The sequence below is a fragment of the Stenella coeruleoalba genome (assembly GCF_951394435.1).
Source record: "Stenella coeruleoalba genome assembly, chromosome: 14".
Lineage (NCBI taxonomy): Eukaryota > Metazoa > Chordata > Mammalia > Artiodactyla > Delphinidae > Stenella > Stenella coeruleoalba.
Window position 1 is genome coordinate 15,678,628 of NC_137160.1, and position 20,325 is coordinate 15,698,952.

Genomic DNA, 20,325 nt, shown 5'->3' on the forward strand with positions numbered 1-20,325 from the left:
GAGGAAGTTCATCCCCCCAGGCCAGCCTACCTGTCACTTCAACAAGGACAAAGTAGGAACAGGGGAGCCATTGGCTTCTTTCTTCTTTTTTTTTTTTTAACATCCTTATTGGCGTATAATTGCTTTCCAATGGTGTGTTAGTTTCTGCTTTATAACAAAGTGCATCAGCTATACATATACATATATCCCCATATCTACTCTCTCTTGCGTCTCCCTCCCACCCTCCCTATCCCGCCCCTCTAGGCGGTCACAAAGCACCCAGCTGATCTCCCTGTGCTATGCGGCTGCTTCCCACTAGCGATCTATTTTACATTTGGTAGTGTACATAAGTGCCTGCCACTCTCTCACTTAACGAATGACTTGCTAGCTTTCCTTTCCAGTTCTGCCGTCTGGTTTCTAGCATGGTTTGAGCTGTCCAGGGTCCTTGCTGGAGCAGGGAGTGATTGAGGACTGGCTTTGGCAATGGGCTATGCCCTTGCTTTCTCCTCCAATCCTTATTCCTTCTCTCTCCTTACTTCTAGCATCATAGTTTGTGATGCCCTCAGTTGAGATGTGTTAGGGCAACTAGAGAGATAATAAGATTTCTCTTACCCTTAACTAAAATTCCAGTCCTGGAGTCTGTGATGAATCACAGCCTGGGCCACCAATACCGGAAGCTCTACTAGGCTGGAACCCTTTGGCTTTGATGTTGAGGGAGCGGCTGCTGTTCTGTGCTTCCCACTCTTCCTTTATAAGGTGCTGACGTTTGTACATCAAAGCCCCACACTTTAAAGGCACTTGACATAGCGATCTCTGAAGTTCATTGACTGTGTCAATGAAGGTGAGATATTACCTCTGGCCTGTCCTTGTGCTATCAGAGGTAAAATATTTATATTTTATATAATATAATATATTGTATTATATATAAAAATGTATGTATTATATTGTATATATATTATATATAATATATTTATTATATATTATATAAAATATTATAATATTTTATATAATATAATATATAATAAAAATATTATATTTATATTCAGAGTTATAAGAGGGATCTGGTTCCCTTCCCAGATGAACTCTTTCAGGATGTACCTGGAACCAGCATTGAGAATAGGGGGTGAGAGACATACTTGGATCGAACATTGACTGCATTTTATGTTGGCTCAATTATTTTGTGAGCTAGAAAAGACGTCCCCAAACATGATAAGTTTGAAGTCTTTGTTTTGTTTTCTGGTGCCTGAAAGCCATTCCATCCTATCACTGTGCTCTGCCGATTGTAGGAGCCGCGTACGATCAAGAAGTCATTACTGTGTGCGTTTGAAAGAGAGGAATCATTATAGCACTAAGGAATGCATCGCTGAGGAATAATTATAGCACAGCAGTCAGCCCAGCCTCTTCATTGCAGTCGTTTGACATGACACGTTTACTAAGCAGCCTTCTCTGTACCTGGGCCTCTCTGAGCGTGTGCTGACGATTAAGATATAACCCACGCCCTCATAAAGTTGACGGGCTAAAATGGGTTAAAACACAATATCCTCCCCCATGCAAAAGAATGAAGTTAGACTCTTGCTTTATACCATATACAAAATGGATTAAAGACCTAAATGTAAGACCTGAAACTGTAAAACTCCTAGGAGAAAACATAGGCAAAAATTTTCATGACATTAGATTTGGTAGTGATTTCTTGGATAGGACGCCAAAAGCAAAAAGAGACCTGAAATTCCCTCATCTGTTCAGGCAAGCTGTCTATTCCTCTAGCACCTTTAGCATACGCTGTGATTTTAAAGTCCCTGAATGATAACCTTAACATCTGGGTCGCCTCTAAGTCTGATTCTGTTGATTGCTCTGTCTCTTGAATGGGGGCTGTTTAATCGGGGAGGGGGCTGGTTTTTGTTTGGTTTTTGGTTTTTTATAATGTGCCTCAAAATTTTCGACTGAATGCCAGATACCGTTCGGAGAGGACCAGTAGAGACTGGGGGACAAAACAATTACTCCTGGAGATGGGTATCCAGGCTGCTGGCAAGAAGAATTGGGTCAGTCTAATGAATAAATGAGCCAGGTTTGGGTGTGTTCTCACTGTCTCTACCTCTAGTGTTCCACAGTCCTCAAGTTTTCAAATTCCTCCGATGGCAGGATACTGTTACTCTATGGTTAGTGGGGGCCTAGGGTGCCGGTGGGTGTTTCTCAGTGGTTCTCAGCTTTCAGCAGCCCCTGCAGAGCTGTGCCACTCTGAGCTCCTCTCTCCACGTTCTTGCTGTTCTCCAGTGGGAGACTGCTGTGACTTACTACCACGAGGTGGGGCTGTGGAGCTCAAGGATTTTTCAGTTCTCCTGGTCCAGCTGCAGCACTAAGCATGAGCTGGGCATCCAGGCTTTAGGGTAAGGTCTTCTCCCCACCTGTGGCAGCCCAACTCTGGCTTGTATCCGTGGCAGATCTTGAGCCGGAGAGTTTGCTGCCCCTCCTCTTATAGTAACAGCCATCCCCCTGGGTCCTGCAGGAGATTTGCTGCCCCACGTCAGTGGCTTGAGGCTTTTGCCCCAAACGGTTGAAAGTAGGAAAGTTACACAGTAAGACTTGCTCAGAAATAATATTTGTATAGAGGTGTGAAGAACAGGTGAGGGGTGAACAAGACTGATGGGAAACAGAGGGACTCGCTCTGAGGCGAGAGTTGAAGCAAATGAAAGGAAGGGCTACAATGAAGAGTAGGCCATGCTCACCGCAACACGGGGAAGCTGGCGTGCAGCAACAAAGACCGACGCGGCCAAAAATAAAGAATTTTTTTTTTTTTTTTTTTAAAAAAGGAGGGCTTCCCTGGTGGCGCAGTGGTTGAGAGTCTGCCTGCCGATGCAGGGGACACGGGTTCAAGCCCTGGTCTGGGAAGATCCCATATGCCGCAGAGCGGCTGGGCCTGTGAGCCATGGCCGCTGAGCCTGCGCGTCTGGAGCCTGTGCTCCGCAACAAGAGAGGCTGCGACAGTGAGAGGCCCGCGCACCGCAGTGAAGAGTGGCCCCCGCTTGCCACAACTAGAGAAAGCCCTCGCACAGAAACGAAGACCCAACACAGCCAAAAATAAATAAATAAATTTATTTTTAAAAAATCATTGATTCTAGAAAATGTTTTAAAAAAAAGGAAGGGCTAACATAGGTTTTTATTTTAGTGCCTCAGTGCGTGAGGTGCTACACCCAGTGGTGTGTACGTGTATCTAAAGTCTCATTCGATGCTCAGAACTGCTCTGTAAGGTAGATTTTTATTAGCCCTGCTTTACAGATGAGGAACTAAGGTTCAAAGAGGTCAAGCAGCTTGTCCAAGATTTAGAGGCAAATCAAATGCTGCTGAAACCTGGACACTCACACTCCCCAGCTGCATTCACCACCGCCCTGCGGTGATGGGGGGCGCAGAGGAGCAGATCGTTGTGAGCTGTTAAAGAAGTGAAATGCACAGAACTGGTCACTGATTGGATAAGGAGCTTGTGGAAACAGGGAAATCTGTAGGAAGACTCTCAGGTTTCTGGCTTGAGTGGCTGGGGGGCTGGAGGTCCGTGAAAAGAATGGGGAAGTCTGAGTCACTTCGCTGTACACCTGAAACTAACACAACATTGTAAACCAACTGTATTTCAATAAACATTTTTTAAAAGAATAGGGAGGTCAATTTCTGGCCGTGTTAAGTTCAGACTGCCTATGGGACATCTCAGTGGAGAGGTCAGAAAGCAAAGGTCAGAGAGGGAAGAGAAGTGGCTGAATGGGGCTCCTGGACTCTCTTGTCAGTCAGCCTTGCCCTCCTCGCGGGCTGTGGACTAATGAGGTGTTCTTTGATTGCAGGCTCACCAGGACCAAAGGGGAGCCCAGGCTTCCCGGGTATTCCAGGCCCCCCCGGGCAGCCCGGCCCGCGGGGCTCCATGGGACCCATGGGACCGTCTCCTGATCTGTCCCACATTAAGCAAGGCCGGAGGGGCCCCGTGGTCAGTATTTCATCAGAGCTCCCATCTGTAGTTGGGGAAGGCGCGTTCCTTCTGTTAAACTAGGTCCCTTTGTCTTGTAGGGCCCACCAGGTGCCCCAGGAAGAGATGGTTCTAAGGTAAGTCTTCTGGGGGGTCCTTACACGCCTTAGGTTTCTCAGTTTCCACCTACTGGGCAGGCATCACGTAAAACTCAAGCACAGTTTGTTGTCCCCATTTTGCATGTGGCGAAGTTGAGACACAGATACACCTTTTGTCCCCAAAGCTGGGAGGAGAATCTAAAAAGCCATTTTCTTAAAATACGGAACAACCGTAATAACAAAAACAACCGCCAAAACCGCTTCTAAGAAAAATCACCCTATAAATGTTAAACAAGCCTCCTTGCTGTCAGGGTAGCGTGGGTTTTTCTCGTTAGCCAGTGTTACGTGTGGGGCTGTTTTGTGTGTGTTCCCATTTCTTTGTGGTGTTTAAGTCAAGAACAGGAGAAGTCCCATTCTGTGCAAGTGGGTGGTTCCACTCTGAGGGCTGCCTGCCACTTGCCTCATACAGAAGTCAGTGTGAGTTACTTTGGAGGCTTCTAAGTTATTCCACACACTGCCTGGAAATAGCAGCTTTCCTGCTGTCAGATCTGGTTGGAAAATATATGGCCTCGGGGGAAATCAAAATGAGAGGCACTTGACTCAAAGCAGCTCGGTTCAAACCAGCGATCCCACGTGTGGAGCTTCAAGCTTAACGTTTGTTTCCCGTAGGAGGTATTTTCTCTTTTGTGCAGGCAGATGGTAGTGGTGGGGTACCTAAATAGAGACTGGGGTGGTGGCATCCGTGTTGTCCAGAAAGCTAACCCTGACCCTTCTGTTCTTAGGGGGAAAGAGGAGCACCTGGCCCCAGAGGGTCTCCAGTAAGTAGCACCACCTGTCCTGCTTCCCCAGTGCAGTGTGCTCAGGGCTGCAGCTCTGAGGAGCCTGTAAGTTGGTCTTATGAGCAACAGCCAGCCCCTTCCAGCTGTCGCTCAGCTTGCCCACAGAGAACTCCGTGGTTAGAAGAAGAATCACAGAAGCCTTTAGCAGCTGGTTGGGGTTTACTTTTGAAAATTCATTTCCTATTGTTGTTTCTATGATCATAGCTAATCTCTACTTGGAATGTCTTCTCTTAAGATTCAAAACCCCAGTATGTCGTGAGTCTGTTTCCAGGTATGTCTTACAACATCTGAAGGAGCTAGAAAAGAAATCTACGGGGTTAAGTCATAACTCTGAAGGTTTAAGAATGTAGCCACCACTAGAACCCTAGCAGGTTGGATGACCGTCCCCTCCAGAAAGCTCAGACGTGCTCAGCTACTCAGGACCATTGAGACAAAATTAGCTGGATTGGACGTATAGTGTCTGGGAGATTAAAAGCGAAAATTAATCGTATCCAAAAGCACAGATGATTCAAGCAACCCCATTGCTTGTGAAGAAGTCAGTGTCACTTCTGAAGAAAGACAAAGATCCTTGACCTTAGAGGTAGGAGGTCTGAGATGCCATCTCCACTCTTCCACCTGTTAGCTCTCTGATCACGGCCATGTCACTTAGCATCCATCTCTGGGTGTCCATCCCCTAATCTGTGCAATGCAGGTGGCATCTGAACTGCCACACCTCAGGTGATCATCCACTGATGTCAGAATGCTCTCCGTGCAGCACTGAGTGCTTTGCAGAGTTACGTAAGCTGCTGTCCTGCTGCTTGCTAAGGTGGTGGCTTCAAAGCAGGGGTTGCAGAGGCTGATAAAGGTTGAAGTCCAGGGCTTCCCCGGTGGCGCAGTGGTTGAGAGTCCGCCTGCCGATGCAGGGGACACGGGTTCGTGCCCCGGTCCGGGAAGATCCCACATGCCGTGGAGCGGCTGGGCCCCTGAGCCATGGCCGCTGAGGCTGTGCGTCCGGAGCCTGTGCTCCGCAACGGGAGAGGCCACAACAGTGAGAGGCCCGCGTACCGCCAAAAAAAAAAAAAAAGATTGAAGCCCAGAACACTCATGTTCACACATTATTTTCCCATGTTCCACACAGCACTTCATAGAAACCAAGTAAATAGTTTATAATGACAAAAGGTGTTCACTCAGTAGAAGAATTAGGAAGCCTTCGTTTGGACCTTTCCTGGTCAATGAGGAATGGACGCCTTTACCATATACTGAACGTCGTTTAAATTACAGTTATAGGGCTTCCCTGGTGGCGCAGTGGTTAAGAATCCGCCTGCCAATGCAGGGGACACGGGTTCGAGCCCTGGTCCAGGAAGATCCCACATGCCGCTGAGCGGCTGGGCCCGGGTGCCACAACTACTGAGCCTGCACTCTAGAGCCCGTGAGCCACAACTACTGAGCCCACGTGCCGCAACTACTGAATCCCACGCACCTAGAGTCCATGCTCCGCAACAAGAGAAGCCACCGCAATGAGAAGCCCGCGCACCGCAACAAAGAGTAGCCCCTGCTCGCCGCAACTAGAGAAAAGCCCACACGTGGCAACAAAGACCCAACACAGCCAAAAATAAAAATAAATAAATAAATTTAATTTTTTTAAAAATTGCAGTTATAGTCAACCATCCTTATAGACATTTTAATAATTTCATTTTTAAAAAGATAACATTTAAAAATGTGTTATGCTACATGCCCTGTACATGCATTAACTCATTAAACCCTCACTTATGAAACCCTACAGAGTTAGGACTATTATTATCCCCGTTTTATGGATGGGAAACAGAAACCCAAATCAATTAAGTAACTTGCCCAGGGCAACACGGCTAGTAAGTGGCAGAGCTGAGGTTCAAACGCAACAGAACCCCAGCCTCTTAACCACTACTCTCTGCCTTCGTAAGTGTCTTCCAGGCTTCTTTGGAAAGTAACCTAGGAGGGTTATTCTCATATTCTGTCATTTTACCGGATTTGATAGAGCCTAGAGCTACGAGAGGTCAGCGTGTCACCATAGCTTATTCGGGAGCTGAAGGAATAGAAGGCAGAATCCCCCAGGCTGTTGTAGTCCTTATGTTTCGTCCCTTTGCAACACAGAGTTGACTTAAGTAGTTGCCAGCCAGCAGCAGGACAGCAGACCCCGGAGCCCACAGAAGCATCAGTCGGCCAGGGGTTGGGTGTGTGGTGGTCTAGCTTTGACACCTCTCTCCTGCGCAGGGACCCCCTGGTTCTTTCGACTTCCTGTTGCTCATGCTGGCGGACATCCGCAACGACATCACCGAACTGCAGGAAAAGGTGTTCGGGCACCGGACTGACTCTTCAGCAGAGGAGTTCCCGTTACCTCAGGAATTATCCAGCTCTCCAGAGACCATGGACTTCGGCTCTGGAGATGACAACCCCAAAAGAACTGAGACAAGAGACTTGGGAACCCACAGAGACTTCTATCCTTAGCACACGCCGACATCTTCACGCCAAAGGAAGAGCAGTGTTCGCCTGCAGTGAAATCATCCAGAGAACAGAACAGAACACCACTGGAGACCTAGAAAAGATACGTTCTTTTTTTCTTTTTTTTAAACTCTTTTCCTTTCTTCTCCGTACTTCTCTTATCCCAAACACTATTTTCAGGCTAGACATACTAAAGACAAGAGGGAGGAAATGATTGATTTACTTGCTTCCCCTGGAGAATCTGCATGGAACTTTCCTTTGACTTCCTTATTTCCCAGGGCCTTCTGATTTCTGAATCAGGTACTCTCACAGTGTCTTAAAATTTGGCAGACTATCAAAAAGTGGGAAATGGCAAGGCGAGTTCTAAGAAAATGTGAGTTTACTTATTAAAAATAATAGCTACGTGTCCAAAATAGACTATTACACCTCAGTGTCAAAGTTAAATCAAATTAAATGAATTAAATCAAATTAAGTCAAATTAAATCAAAATTTTCAGTGAAAAGGGAGAGATGACAATGTATATTTATCTTGGTGGATAATTCTTTTTCCTTGTCAATCTAACAGATTTAAAATATTCTGTCCTCTTATCCAACCTTGTTTCCTCACTTTGATTAAGGAAAGGAGAGAAGGAGTGGAGATTAGAAAAGATGGAGAAAAATTACAGTCCCATATTGACTGTCCTATAAGCTGCCACATACTGACACTCAAGATGTGACAGTTAAGGGTTCCTACCACGCTTATCTATAACTATCCTATTTGAAGAAGAAAATTACTGTCGCTGTAGGAGTAAATTCCATTGCCAAGACAAAAAGTAAGTGAATGCAGTGCCCTGGTTCACATTAGAACAGCGGGCTCCCGGTTGGCCAGGACGTTTTAAAGCTATCTGATCGATTGAGTGAGCTTGCTTAGTAAACCATAGATTATTTGTTAAACAAAGGTAACTGACCCTCAGGGAGAGGTGCCAAATTCCCTGGCTGTGACCGGGTGCCCGCCAGGCGCCATTAGGCTGTGATCCAGGTTGAATCGGTGTACGGTGGTGCTCAGGCTGGAAGAGGCTGCCTGCTCGGGTTGTTGGCCATGGGGCAGAAGAACCTTGGGCAGGGGACCTGCTGCGTCACAGAGGCAGGTAAATGTGCTGTCTGTGGGAATTAGAAGCCCTTGTCAGGGGCCAGCCAAGCTTGCCAGCGTGTTCAGACTGACACATGATTGAAAGATCTCTTGGATGAGGGAGGGGCAAAACAACAGTTTTCCTCGTTTGCTAAAAACTTCCTCCCGGTTTTTCCTTAATTTTCCATAATTTAGTCCTAGTTGCAGTTCTTGCAGGTCTTCTTGATTTCCTTTCCTCGGCAAACACAGGAAGCAGCTGGCAAAGTATATTCCCAAACCTCCCCTGGAGTCAGTGTTCGCTCTTACACTTCTGGGTCTCAGAAGGACACACATTCCGGAAAAGGCTTTCTCTGGAACCACAGGAGCACGAGTGCTCAAGGGAGGGGCAGGAACATCTGCCACTTTGTAATATTGTTGGGGAACCTCTTGGTTTTAATGGGCAGCTTACAGGCTCCTTCAGGTTCACTTTGTGGCTTTGTCGTTTGACACCCAGAATGACGTTTCATCGACCTGTTCAGGAGACCTTTGTGCTTGTATTAAGCTTCACAAAGGACCACTGTTACAACTTCTCTTTGCTCATGTTCCCATTTCCCACCCTGCAGTGTCCCCATGACTTTCTGGGCGGTTTGTGTTTTATTTTCTTTTTCCATCTCCTTTTAGCCTACATCATTTCACTCTCCTGGGAGAGCTTGTTTAAAGACAACCACCGTGGGTGTTTATATTGCCACTTTTCAATCTTTCTTCAGAACGATAAGAAGGGCTTGTGTTTGCAAATCTCAAGTGACACCAGCCTTCCTTCTCTCGTCCCCATCCTGTTAGAGACACAGGGCTCCAGTCAGCCAGCCAGTGGCTGAGTTTTTCACCAACACTTGACTCCGCTGTTTCTTACTCACGCAAAGTCCCCGTGACTGTCCACCAAAGTGTTACAGCTGAAAGCGAACGCATCCTCAGTGCTCCTTTTCTAGGATCCTTCCTGCCCCCTTTCAGCCTCTCCAGAATCTAATCTTCACAGCAGAAGCACTCGCCAGCCACGGGTTCGCAGAGATGAACTGAGCAGATGTTGATTCCCATCTGGTATATATATTTAACGTTTGCCTGCTTGTGGGACGCAGTATTTAAAGTGTGTGGATGGATGAATGCTAAAAAAAAAACAAAATCATGCACAGGCTCTATGAGAAATGATGAGGTTCATCTTTGATTTTTTTTAATGAAGAATTTAATTACCTTTTTAACCATGAACTGTATGTAGAAATAGAATTTTCTTCTCTGTTGTTGAGTACTCATAAAATGCAACGAAATTGCGTGTTTAGCCAGAGACTAGGGTAATATATTAACAGAATGAATGGAAGGTGGTAATATCTGGGATTTGTGAGACGATTCTGGATAAGATTTTCTAACAAAACACACAGTAACCTGTATTTTATCATCTCAATCTGCTGGATCAGGTCAACTTATACAATAATTATTTATCCTCAGAGTTTCAAAACTTGGACCGCTACCGTAGGACTGAATATGTACTCTGTATGCCCAAATTATATTTGTCAAAGATAAGACATAATAAGGCATTGTTATTCCTAATGTGTCTTTTAGCTATGGGTGGAAAACCAAAGCTTCACTGTCTAAACAGGACTTCCGCTTAGAACCTAATGGAAAAGGCTTTTGGGGGTAGGGGGCATAAAATTTGCTACTTTTGGTAATCCACTTCATGTGTCATGGGGAAGAAAGGTCTTTGTACACTCCTCAATTCTTTCCCAGAAATGCTGACTTCAATTTTTTGCACCCTGATAACTAGAACTTAGAATAGGACTCCATAGATTGCTTCTGTTTCGGAAAGCGATGGGCATAAAACTCTCCAGTTCAAAATAGCGCAAGGAGGGGATACATTTTAGTGTAAGAAAATTCTCCTCCCTTTCCAATTCCACAGGGAGAAATTATAAGCTTTATGATGCCAACGCCTATGGGGATACACAGGGAATGCTGTCTTGTCTCTCCTTCTGTATTAATTCTAACACCTGCCACAGAATGAATTGGTCAACTAAAGTCATTTCTACCGTATAAACTCAGGCAGGTGTGTTCCTAGCCAAACAGGTAAATAACAAATGCACATTGGCATCCAGGGGTCGGGGCTTTGTTACTCCACCAGATGCCAGGTGAAGGGCCCCCTGGTTCTGGCCATGCTCCCTTTCTAGGGTTCATACTACTGTCGGCCTCGTGAGGCCTGCTGCCAGGCATGCAGGGGGAGGATCTTCTTCGTGACTAGGCACCAGGCATCTCCTTGGGGTGATAGCAAATCCCTCCTCATACTTCGAGTGTCCCTCGCCCTCTCGCCACTCCAGCCTGTCACAGAGCAGCAGTATCACCTTAACATCTTTCAGATAACCTTTCCTGAAAAGGAAATTCATTTGCAGGAATCCAGGCCAAACAACTAGAAGAACAGAGCCATCTAAAGTTATTAATAGGGGCTTCCCTGGTGGCACAGTGGTTGAGAGTCCGCCTGCTGATGCAGGGGACACGGGTTCGTGCCCCGGTCCAGGAAGATCCCACATGCCGCGGGGCGGCTGGGCCCGTGAGCCATGGCCGCCGAGCCTGTGCATCCGGAGCCTGTGCTCCGCGACGGGAGAGGCCACAACAGTGAGAGGCCCGCGTACCGCAAAAAAAAAAAGCATGAAGTTATTAATAATGAGTTCAGGAAATAGATGAAATTTGTCCTGGCACCATCAGCAGGTATGTTTCACAACAAATCAAAAAATAATTTTCCATTTGAGGAAAAAACACAAACATGGCCATAATCGTTAACACATAAAACCTTGGACTTCACGTGCTCCTGCAACAAATATTACTGCTTTAGGGATATCATAGAAAGAAGACCCTTTTACACATCCCCCAGGGGCCTCAGCGTTCTTTATGAGATCCCCAAAGCGAGCACCCTGGGGAATTCCATGTGTGTCGTGACTCTGTTTTTATTTCCAGTGGCTAGTCATATCCTTCAGTAGCTATGTTCGTTATTTATAACAGGTCCATATAACAGTTGAGCTAGTATTCAGTTATGGATGTGATGCTATGACCTACTTTTGATAAGATTATATATGTCCAATAACAAAGTTATTTTTCTTATGTGGTTGTACTGTGCTTTATCCTGCTGCTCAGTCCTGAAGAAGTAGTCTGTTTATCAGATGGATACGAGGTGATGGAGAGACATGTTTCCCTGAGGAGCCGGAATCTGCCTTCCGGGGGGGCCACCTCCTGGGGGAGTGTGGTCCCAACATTTGAGTCTGAGTCAAGGTCTGAGGGCCCAGCTTCCACTGAAGCTGAGTCTCAGAGGCCCACGTCCCCAGATGGGGGGGATCCTCTGGGACTCCCGTAGTGGGGTTTTCAAACCAGAAACTCTCTGGGGATCATTGGAGGTGCCTTAGCGGGAGGCTCGTGAGGGTTCCACACCTGCCGCAACTCCCACTGCCCCGTGAACAACTCAGCCTTCAGTTGGATTTGGATTGGGATTCCACATAAGTTTTCCTTTGGAAGGAAAAAAAAGTTGACTACCTAAAAAAAGAGGTTACAGTAGAGTTGGGGAAGAGAAAGAAAGCCCCATGAGTTGGTTCCCTTCACGTAAGTTCCCTTATGTGAAGATTAAGAGGAGGGGAATTTTCATCAGTTGGGCCACACGGGAGATGGAGTTATGTAGTGAAAAGGGAGGTTACTTCTAAGAGATGTACAGCACTCTTCAGCAGGGTGACTTTGGCATCCCAATCTATTAATCTGTGTTTACACATCTCTCTTCCCTCGAGCAAATAGTTATCGAATGCTTGCTGTCAGCTGCACACCGCGCTTTGCGCAGCAGACACAGGGAAGCAAAAAGTCATAATCCCCATCCTCCTGGGGATTTTTGGCAAAACAGACACGGATCCTTCCAGGCAAAATAAATTAATTCCGTAAATATGCAATTATAAACTGTGATCAGTGCTATGAATGAAAAGTATCGCAGGAGCCAGTACCAGCTCGTGCCAGTAGGAACCGCCCTTCAGTCCCGTGCCCTTCTTCCCAAAATCACACACACACAGCACCCAAGAGCATTCACGCCAGAGCCCCACGAGAGCTCTAGCCCTGGCAGAGAAAAGCTGTCATCCTCTGGATGAAACAGCAGCCGATGGAAATCTACAAGACCCCTTCATATATGATACTTCCAGGCTTTTTCATTGAAAAAGGAGCTTACTGAACCAAAAGCTGGGTGATTGCCTCTGGATGTCCCATTTGTGCAGTTGGCTGGTAACCTCATGTGCTCTGGTCTTGATTCCCAGCACAGTTTGAGGCTTGTTTCCTCCCAACCAGGACACTGAAGTTTTGAAAAAACTGGCTGTGCTTTTGGACCACCCCCAGCTCCTGTGCAGACTCTCACCACCTGCTCACATCTAGATGCAAGGTTACCCGGTGGCCAAGTGGGAACCTGCACTCAGCTGCTGGGGGCTCCACACAAAAAAGGTGACTCAGTGAGGGACTCTGGGGACAGCTGCAGGTGAGTTGCAGGGTTCTGGGGAACTGATAGAGATGTGAGGAAGAGGGGTGTGTCCATTTCCTGGGGCTGCTGGAGCAAAGTACCACAACTGGGGACTTAAACAACAGAAATATGTTTTCTTGCAGTTCCGGAAGCTGGAAGTCCAGTGGGTGTCAGCAGGGTGGGCAACCTACTGGAGGCCCTGAGGGAAAACCATCCCATGCCTCTCTCCGAGAGTTTCTGGTGGTTGCTGGCAATCCTGGATGCTACGTGCCTCTGACGTCACACGCCATTCTCCCTCCGTGTCTCTGTGTCCCTGTGCCTTCCCACGGCATCCTCCTTTCCGTGTGTTCTGTGTCTCTGTTTTCTCTTCTTATAAAGACACTACTTACTGGATGAGGACCTACCCTAATCCATTATGACCTCATCTCAATTTAATTATATCTGCAAAGACCCTATTTCCACAAAGATCACACTGAGAGGTACTAGGTAGACATGAATTTTGGGAGGACACTATTCAACCCAGTACAAGAAGAAAATGTTCTCCCCAGTCATTGACTCTTGTCACCTGGCTTATTTCCTTTAATAGCATTTTTTCCAATCTGAAATTCTTACTGGCTCCCTTCATTCAAGACAAGTTTATTGAGCGCCAAGGATAGAGCAGTGATAGCACAAAGTCTCTGCTGTCATGGAGTGTGTCTCTTGGTCCAGGAAGACAAACAGATCTATATTTTAGGGTTCTCCAGAGAAACAGAACCAATAGGATATATATATATATGTGGGTGGATGGATGGATGGATATAGATGCGTGTGTATGTATGTACACAAACAGAAAGACTTAAGGAATTGGCTCATGTGATTGTAGAGGCTGTCAAGCCTTAAAACTGCAGGGTAGGCTAGCATCCTGGAGCCCCAGAGAAGAGCTGATGTTGCAGTTTGACTCCAAAGGCAGACTCCTGACAGAATTCCCTCTTCAGGGTCAGTGTTTTTCTCTTAAGGCCTTTGACTGATTGGATGAGGCCCAGTCACATTACAGAGGGCAATCTGCTTTATGCAAAGTCTACTGATTTAAATGCTAATCTCATCTTTAAAAAAATGCCTTCACAGAAACATCTAGAATCACGTTTGCTCACATATCTGGATACTGATACCAAATACTGGGCCTAGCCAAGTTGACACATAAGCCATTATAATATGTATCGGTATTAAAAAGAACTACGGGGGGGAAATTAAGGGTAGAGGAATAGAGTGCTGGAGGGTGTCTATTTTAGGTGGGATCTTCTGGAAAGACCTCACCGACAAAGGGGTTGTGAGCAGAGACCTGAATGAAGGGTGAGGTGAGCCATGTGGAGATCCTGGGGGAGAACGATCCACACAAGACCCTGAGGAGGACCTGCTTGGGGTGCTCGAAAAGTAGCAAGGGGTCAATGTGGCTGGAAGTGAATGAGCAAGGCAGGCGGAGGAGTGGTAGGAAACGCCTTGGAGAGGCAGCTGGAGCCCAAGTAGAGCCTTAGGACTTTGCATTCCCTTCTGGGCCCGTGGAGGGTCTTTGAAGGGGTGAGGGCGGAAGCAGGGGAACCCATTGGGAGACTATTGAAGCGAGTTCCTTGTTTTTTGACTGTCTCCCTCTGTGAGAACCTGCTGCTTGTCTGGTGTCTGCTTCCTTGCTAGACTAGAAACTCAGCGGGCAGGAACTTTCTACTTCTGTCTGCTGTATTCCCAGCATCTGCCACTGTGCCCGGTATACAGCAACATTTTATAGCGTATTTGATAGAATTACACATTTAGCCTTCCCCAGGCCCTATTAGGTAGGTACTTTTATTAGCCTTAATATAGAGAGGGGTAAAATAGCTTGCCCAGGGTCACACAGCTAAAGCAGGTGTAACAGAGCCGTATTTCAGAACACATTCATTCACCGTCTGATTAATCCTGTAGGATACATGTAACTCGGCCCCCCAGCCCACGTTCTCCTCCGACATTGGAATCAAACACGACGTCACAGAATCGGCTTCCATGGTGCAGGAGACCAGCATCACCGTTTGCTTCCACCATGCAATTTCCTGATCTATAAAGAATTAACCTTTCTGACCTTCTGATATGAGGTGACTGGCAAATGTACACAGACTATTAACATATATTCTCAAGGTAATGAAGAAAGAATTACAAAACAATTATAGTGACTATTCTGTAGTGTTGGATATGGCCCAAAGATAACTGGGAGTCAAGACTCAAAAAGAAATACAATAGATTAAATAACACATTATCTAATAGAAGGAAACGTGCTATTTTTCAGGAAAGATTTTTTTTTTCTAGAAGGAATATATCAAATGAGTCTTTATCACTGACCTACATACAAAACCATTTCTTTATAAAGCTTCATGGTGAAAGTGAGGGAACCTAAGAAAGCATGTTTCCGTTCAGCTGTCAGAGGGGTTAATTTCATGTTGCAGGTATATGTCTGATGGGTGAACTTAAGGAAAGGGTAGAGCTTAGACTGCCTTGAGGAGTAACCAACCAGATCATAAGATCAGCAGCTTTCACGGGACTTCCCTGGTGGCTCAGTGGTTAAGAATCCGCCTGCCAATGCAGGGGGCACGGGTTCGAGCCCTGGTCCAGGTAGGTCTCACATGCCACGGAGCAACTAAGCCGTGTGCCACAACTACTGAACCTGTGCTCTAGAGCCCACATGCCACAACTACTGAGGCTGCGCTCTAGAGCACGTGCTCTGCAACAAGAGAAGCCACTGCAGTGAGAAGCCCGCGCACCACAACGAAGAGTAGACCCTGTTCACCACAACTAGAGAAAGTCTGCAGGCAGCAACAAAGACCCAACACAGCCAAAAATAACTTTTAAAAAATTAAAAGATCAGCAGCTTTCAAATGTTTTGACATTGACCCACTGGAAAAATACACACTGACCCAACACTTACAATAATTGAAACAAATTTCACAAGGTTTACCCCTACTACATGTGATGCACTCATATGTTCTCTCTATCATTGCATTTTTTAAAAAATCCTGGTCGCAAGCACTGAATTGATTTCATGACTTACTAACGAGCGGCAGCCCACAGTTTGAAAACCACGTGCGTCTCAAACTTGATTGTGCGTATGGATCAGTGGGGGGACTTTACAAAAGTGCAGATTCTGATCCAGTGGTTATGGCAAAGGTGGGGTCTGAGATTTGCATTCTCACAAGTTCCCAGGTGATGTCACCCCTGCAGCTCCGTGAACCACACTGTGAGTGGCAAAGACCCATCTGCAGCACAGGAGTATGTGCTCTGAGCTTTAGATGGGAGCAGGAGAGAATCCGATTAATTTAGGACTCTGACAAAGAGTCAGGAATGCACATATGGCTGTTATATCTGAATAATGGAATCCCTTGTGCCTGCTACTGTGTTAAAGAAAACATGGCTTCCCTGGGAAATGGCATCCTGAGATACCGTCAAATAAAACTTACATCACCATTAACGTTTTATGAGTAATCAAGTTGAAAGCCAGCTGAAGGGGAAAGAAAATGTCTGGAGGGGAGACGGAGACCCTGGTGGGGAAACAGGAGGGTGGCAAACACAAGCTTTGTGCAGGTTGCTGTTATCTGGGAGGCTGGTTCCCAGAGATGGGAGGACAGAAATGAAGTCCGCGCAGCCGGTCGACTCAGCTGAGCTGGATTCGCCTCCTGTTCCCACGCGGTGTGGTGTCTTCACCAGCATTCCCAGGCAAGTCAGGGACTCCAGATTCTCGTCCGTTTCTGGCAAGGTGACAACTTATGTTTTGAATTCTAACTTCTTCAGTCTCTTTTCTGTGGCTTTTTATCCCCTTCTGTCTCTAACCTCACTGCCAACCGCACTGGGAGTGGAAGCTGGGTGGGGAAATGATTAAGCCAGAAGGAAAGTTGTATCTATGGAGTCATGTTTTGTTTTATAAATAGTTTTTATGATATATAAGGATGGCACTGTTTCCAAAGTCAAGTGCTGTTGGTGTATCTATGGAGTCGTGTTTTGTTTTATAAATAGTTTTTATGATATATAAGGATGGAACTGTTTCCAAAGTCAGGCTTCATTGGTTTTGTTTGGTTTTTTAACTGTAACCCATGGGTGTTCTTGGCGCTCTCTGCTTCGTCTGCCCCAGCTCCCCCAGAAACACAGTAATTAACGTGGATCTGCCCTGAGTCAGCTCGGAGACAGCTGCTGACCTTGTTACCCCCAGAATTCTGGAGATAATGCACAGCGTCTTGCTAGTCTGCCATCACGCCATGTAATTGAAAGACCACATCACGTAGAATACGCCTCCCCTGTACCAACAGGATCATTTATTTACAATTCAGTAAAAGCCTCAGCCCAAACCAGCAAAACCATCTATATGATTGTGGAGAGCTATAGGTGGGTAATTTGCCTTCTGACAAAAATCTGGAGAGGAGAAAGGTGCCACCAATTGAATTAGGTTCCGATTGTTCAGAAAGGAAATAACAGCTGGAAAACATTTCAAACAGAGATCCCTTCGAAGAGCCTTCCAGGGACAGCCGCCAAGTACATTTTTCTTTCCAGGCTTATTCTGTGTGCTGTTGGCTGCTGCGGTCCATGCCACCAGCCAGATTGACACACGCTTTATATATAAATATTCACACCGTGTGCGATGAGAGCCTTTGGATTGACAGGATTTGATTTGTTCCAAATAAGTGCAAGTGGCCCCAGGGAATTGGCTTTCCCAGCTAGAGGGGCATCCTTCTGCCAAGGATCACATCCACGGTCAGTGTAAGAGAGCACCTTCTCTGAGCAAGGCTCTGTTGAGTTACCAACGCTCACTTTGTTGCACCTGCGTCTTCCTCTGCTTGGTTCTCTGATTACTGGACTTGGAGTTCCACTTGGTGGCCTGTCCATGGTCAGACGGGACTGAAGGGCTGCAGCTATGCTCCTTCCCGACACCCACTTTGCAGAGAGGTACATGGGCATCCCTCCCTCGGGCAGTTCAGTCTCACTCTTGTCTTTTACTTGATTCCCAAAGTCTCCAGTGAGACCAGAGAATCTGGTTACTATTCTCAGGGGAGAGTTGCCCTGGGTTGCCTCAGGGCTAGGGGGTGAAGGTGGATCCTGGATGCATGGTGGGGACCTCAGAGGAGTGAAGGACCACCCTCTGGGGGAATGGGGAAGCTGCAACCGACAACCCCATATACCAAGCCTCCCCACTCCCCCCCCCGCCCCCGTCCCCGCCCCCTGCCATGAGTCTGCCTCGAGTCTGAAATTCTCACCACTAACTTCCCTTCTTAGGGACCGTCCACTCAAGTTACCGCTTTCAAGAGCTGGTTTATCCATAAACCAGCAGGTACATGGAAAAGTTAGTTACCTGACTCTATATTAAGACCCAAACAGAAAACAATTTTGACGGAATTTGTGATATGTAATGAGGAGGGAGAGACAGAACCAATCTCAGAGCTAAACTCCAGTATGGCTAGTTCCAGGGCAAGAGGGAGGATTACAAGAGAATCCAAGACAGCAACCCATGAGCTTTGTTACCTCAAACGCACCTCTCTTCCAGTTCAATGAATGTTCTCTCCACTTACGCATCATTGTGAATTGGGAGGCTTCTGAGTCACTTCCATTGCTAGCTGGGTGACCCCCGTGTCACAGTGGGGGAACAGGAAGGAGTGAGTTCAGCCTCACTTGCAACAATTCGGATCAGGGCTGTATCCGGGTCAGAGTCGTGCCGGGGGCTTCTCCACCTCCCACTCTTTGCTGTCTTGAAAGACCGGGTCCTTGCTTTCTCCCAGGCACTATTAGTAGGCAGTCATGCCAATCTGTTTCCTACCCTTCATCATAAACTTCTTGAGGACAGGAATTGACCATCTTCATAGCTTCCGGGGAACCTAGAACCGTGTTTGACGCACACACATTAAGAGTTCAGAAAATGTTAGGTAGCAACTAGTTGTTAAGGATACAGTCACGAGTGTCCCCCAGTTACTTCCATGCATTCAACTACTCAACAAATAACGCATGGACTGCGCTCTGTGTGCCATGCACCGTGGTGAGCACTGGATATATAATCGATATCAAGACCAGCTCTGGTCCCCTGTCTTTATGGGGTGGTGTAGTCTAGTGAATGAAATCACCGGCCTGTGTGGATACACACTGAAGCCCCGTCACCTTTTTAATTTTTGTACAAAATTTTCCCAAGGATCTTTACAATTCGAAACCGGATTCTTCATTCTAGACACCACCACCTGCTCTCGCCCATTTTATAGAAGAGCAACCACACTGGCCAACAGGACAAGGCCTGTCACATGCTTCTCCCGCTGCTTCCTCTTCCTCGCTAAGTGTGTGTTTACAGATGGGTTTAACAAGCTGCAAAGCCTGCTCAGGACGTGGAATTTTCCTTTTGAACCAAGATTGTGCTTTGACCCAAAGCTGAGGTCAAAATGCACTAAGAACCCTCACATTCAAATTGAGCATCTTCTAACAGGCAGTAGCCGCCTCCCCACAGGGCTTGCAGCTCCTGTGCAGGACGATGCCTCTCCCTCTGCCTCCCACACACCCCCAACTGTGGGAGAAGAGGGCTGGAGAGAGGGAAGCGTAGACAGACCTGCAGAGAATACGGTGTTCTTGTTGCCGAGTTAATTCCCTGCCCGTGGGGGCCAAGAGGGGAGTTTCCCATCCCTAATGTCAAGTGAAAGGGAGTTCCAAGAGGCTCACCCCTAACGATGTAGGTGCTTCTGAAATGTACGAGGGCAGCTTTTCTCTGGCTGGATGTGTGTTGAGCTGCAGAGCTCACGGGCCTGCTACTCAAGCAGGGCCCAGCACAAGCATTCATGGGAGGATGCTCTAGGAGGCTAGGGGTAGGGTTTGCTTTCCTTTTCCATCTACTCCTCCAACCACCATGGAGAAGAAGAGAGGGGTGCGTGGCATGGGTGCCTTGAAGAGAGGAGACGTATTTATACATAGAGATGCCTCACCTGCTGGTGGGAGGAGCCTCTCCCACAGAGCTTGAAGGCACCCTGGTTTCTTGTTCTGAGAAGAAGACGGGGATGCTCCAGCCACCTCTGCTTGCATGTGAAGGAGCTCAGAGGTGAGAAGACATGTGGGAGCCCAGTAGCAGGGTCCCCTCCCCACTCTGACATGTGACAGTGACCAAAGCCAGCCCTCCCACCTCCTGCCTGGCTCCAACCCTCCAGGAGCTTGAATTAGTGGAGACAGGGTGTAGAGGAACCTCAGAACCAAATCCCTGCTCCCCTCCAAGATGCCGGGCCCACAGCCCCGGCCTCCACTGGAGTTGGGGAGGAGGGAAGAGCCAAGCTTTAAGTCAAGTTCAAGTTTAAAGTGTTTTAAATGAACAGGGCTTGGTCTTAAACCCTAAAACTGATGAGAAAGTTAGAATTTGGTCAAGATTTCGTGAAAAGAGCCACAACCAAAAAAAAGGTGGGGGGG

At 47.0% G+C, this 20,325-nt stretch overlaps 1 protein-coding gene across 2 annotated transcripts in view; it reads left to right on the forward strand.

Annotated features, from left to right (window-relative positions):
* CCBE1 (collagen and calcium binding EGF domains 1) overlaps nt 1-20,325 on the forward strand; it is a 524,308-nt gene that overhangs the window by 222,005 nt on the left and 281,978 nt on the right. The window contains exons 8-11 of one of the 2 annotated variants that reach the window (XR_013831253.1): nt 3,804-3,943; nt 4,024-4,059; nt 4,803-4,838; nt 7,089-10,950. Coding sequence is in view for 1 of the 2 variants with exons in the window: in XM_079942242.1 (XP_079798368.1) it covers nt 3,804-3,943; nt 4,024-4,059; nt 4,803-4,838; nt 7,089-7,322 (446 nt within the window). In the remaining variant the exon portion in view is untranslated. Of the gene's footprint in view, nt 1-3,803; nt 3,944-4,023; nt 4,060-4,802; nt 4,839-7,088; nt 12,362-20,325 lie in introns of those variants that run through there. The other variant, XM_079942242.1, reaches the window with a different exon arrangement.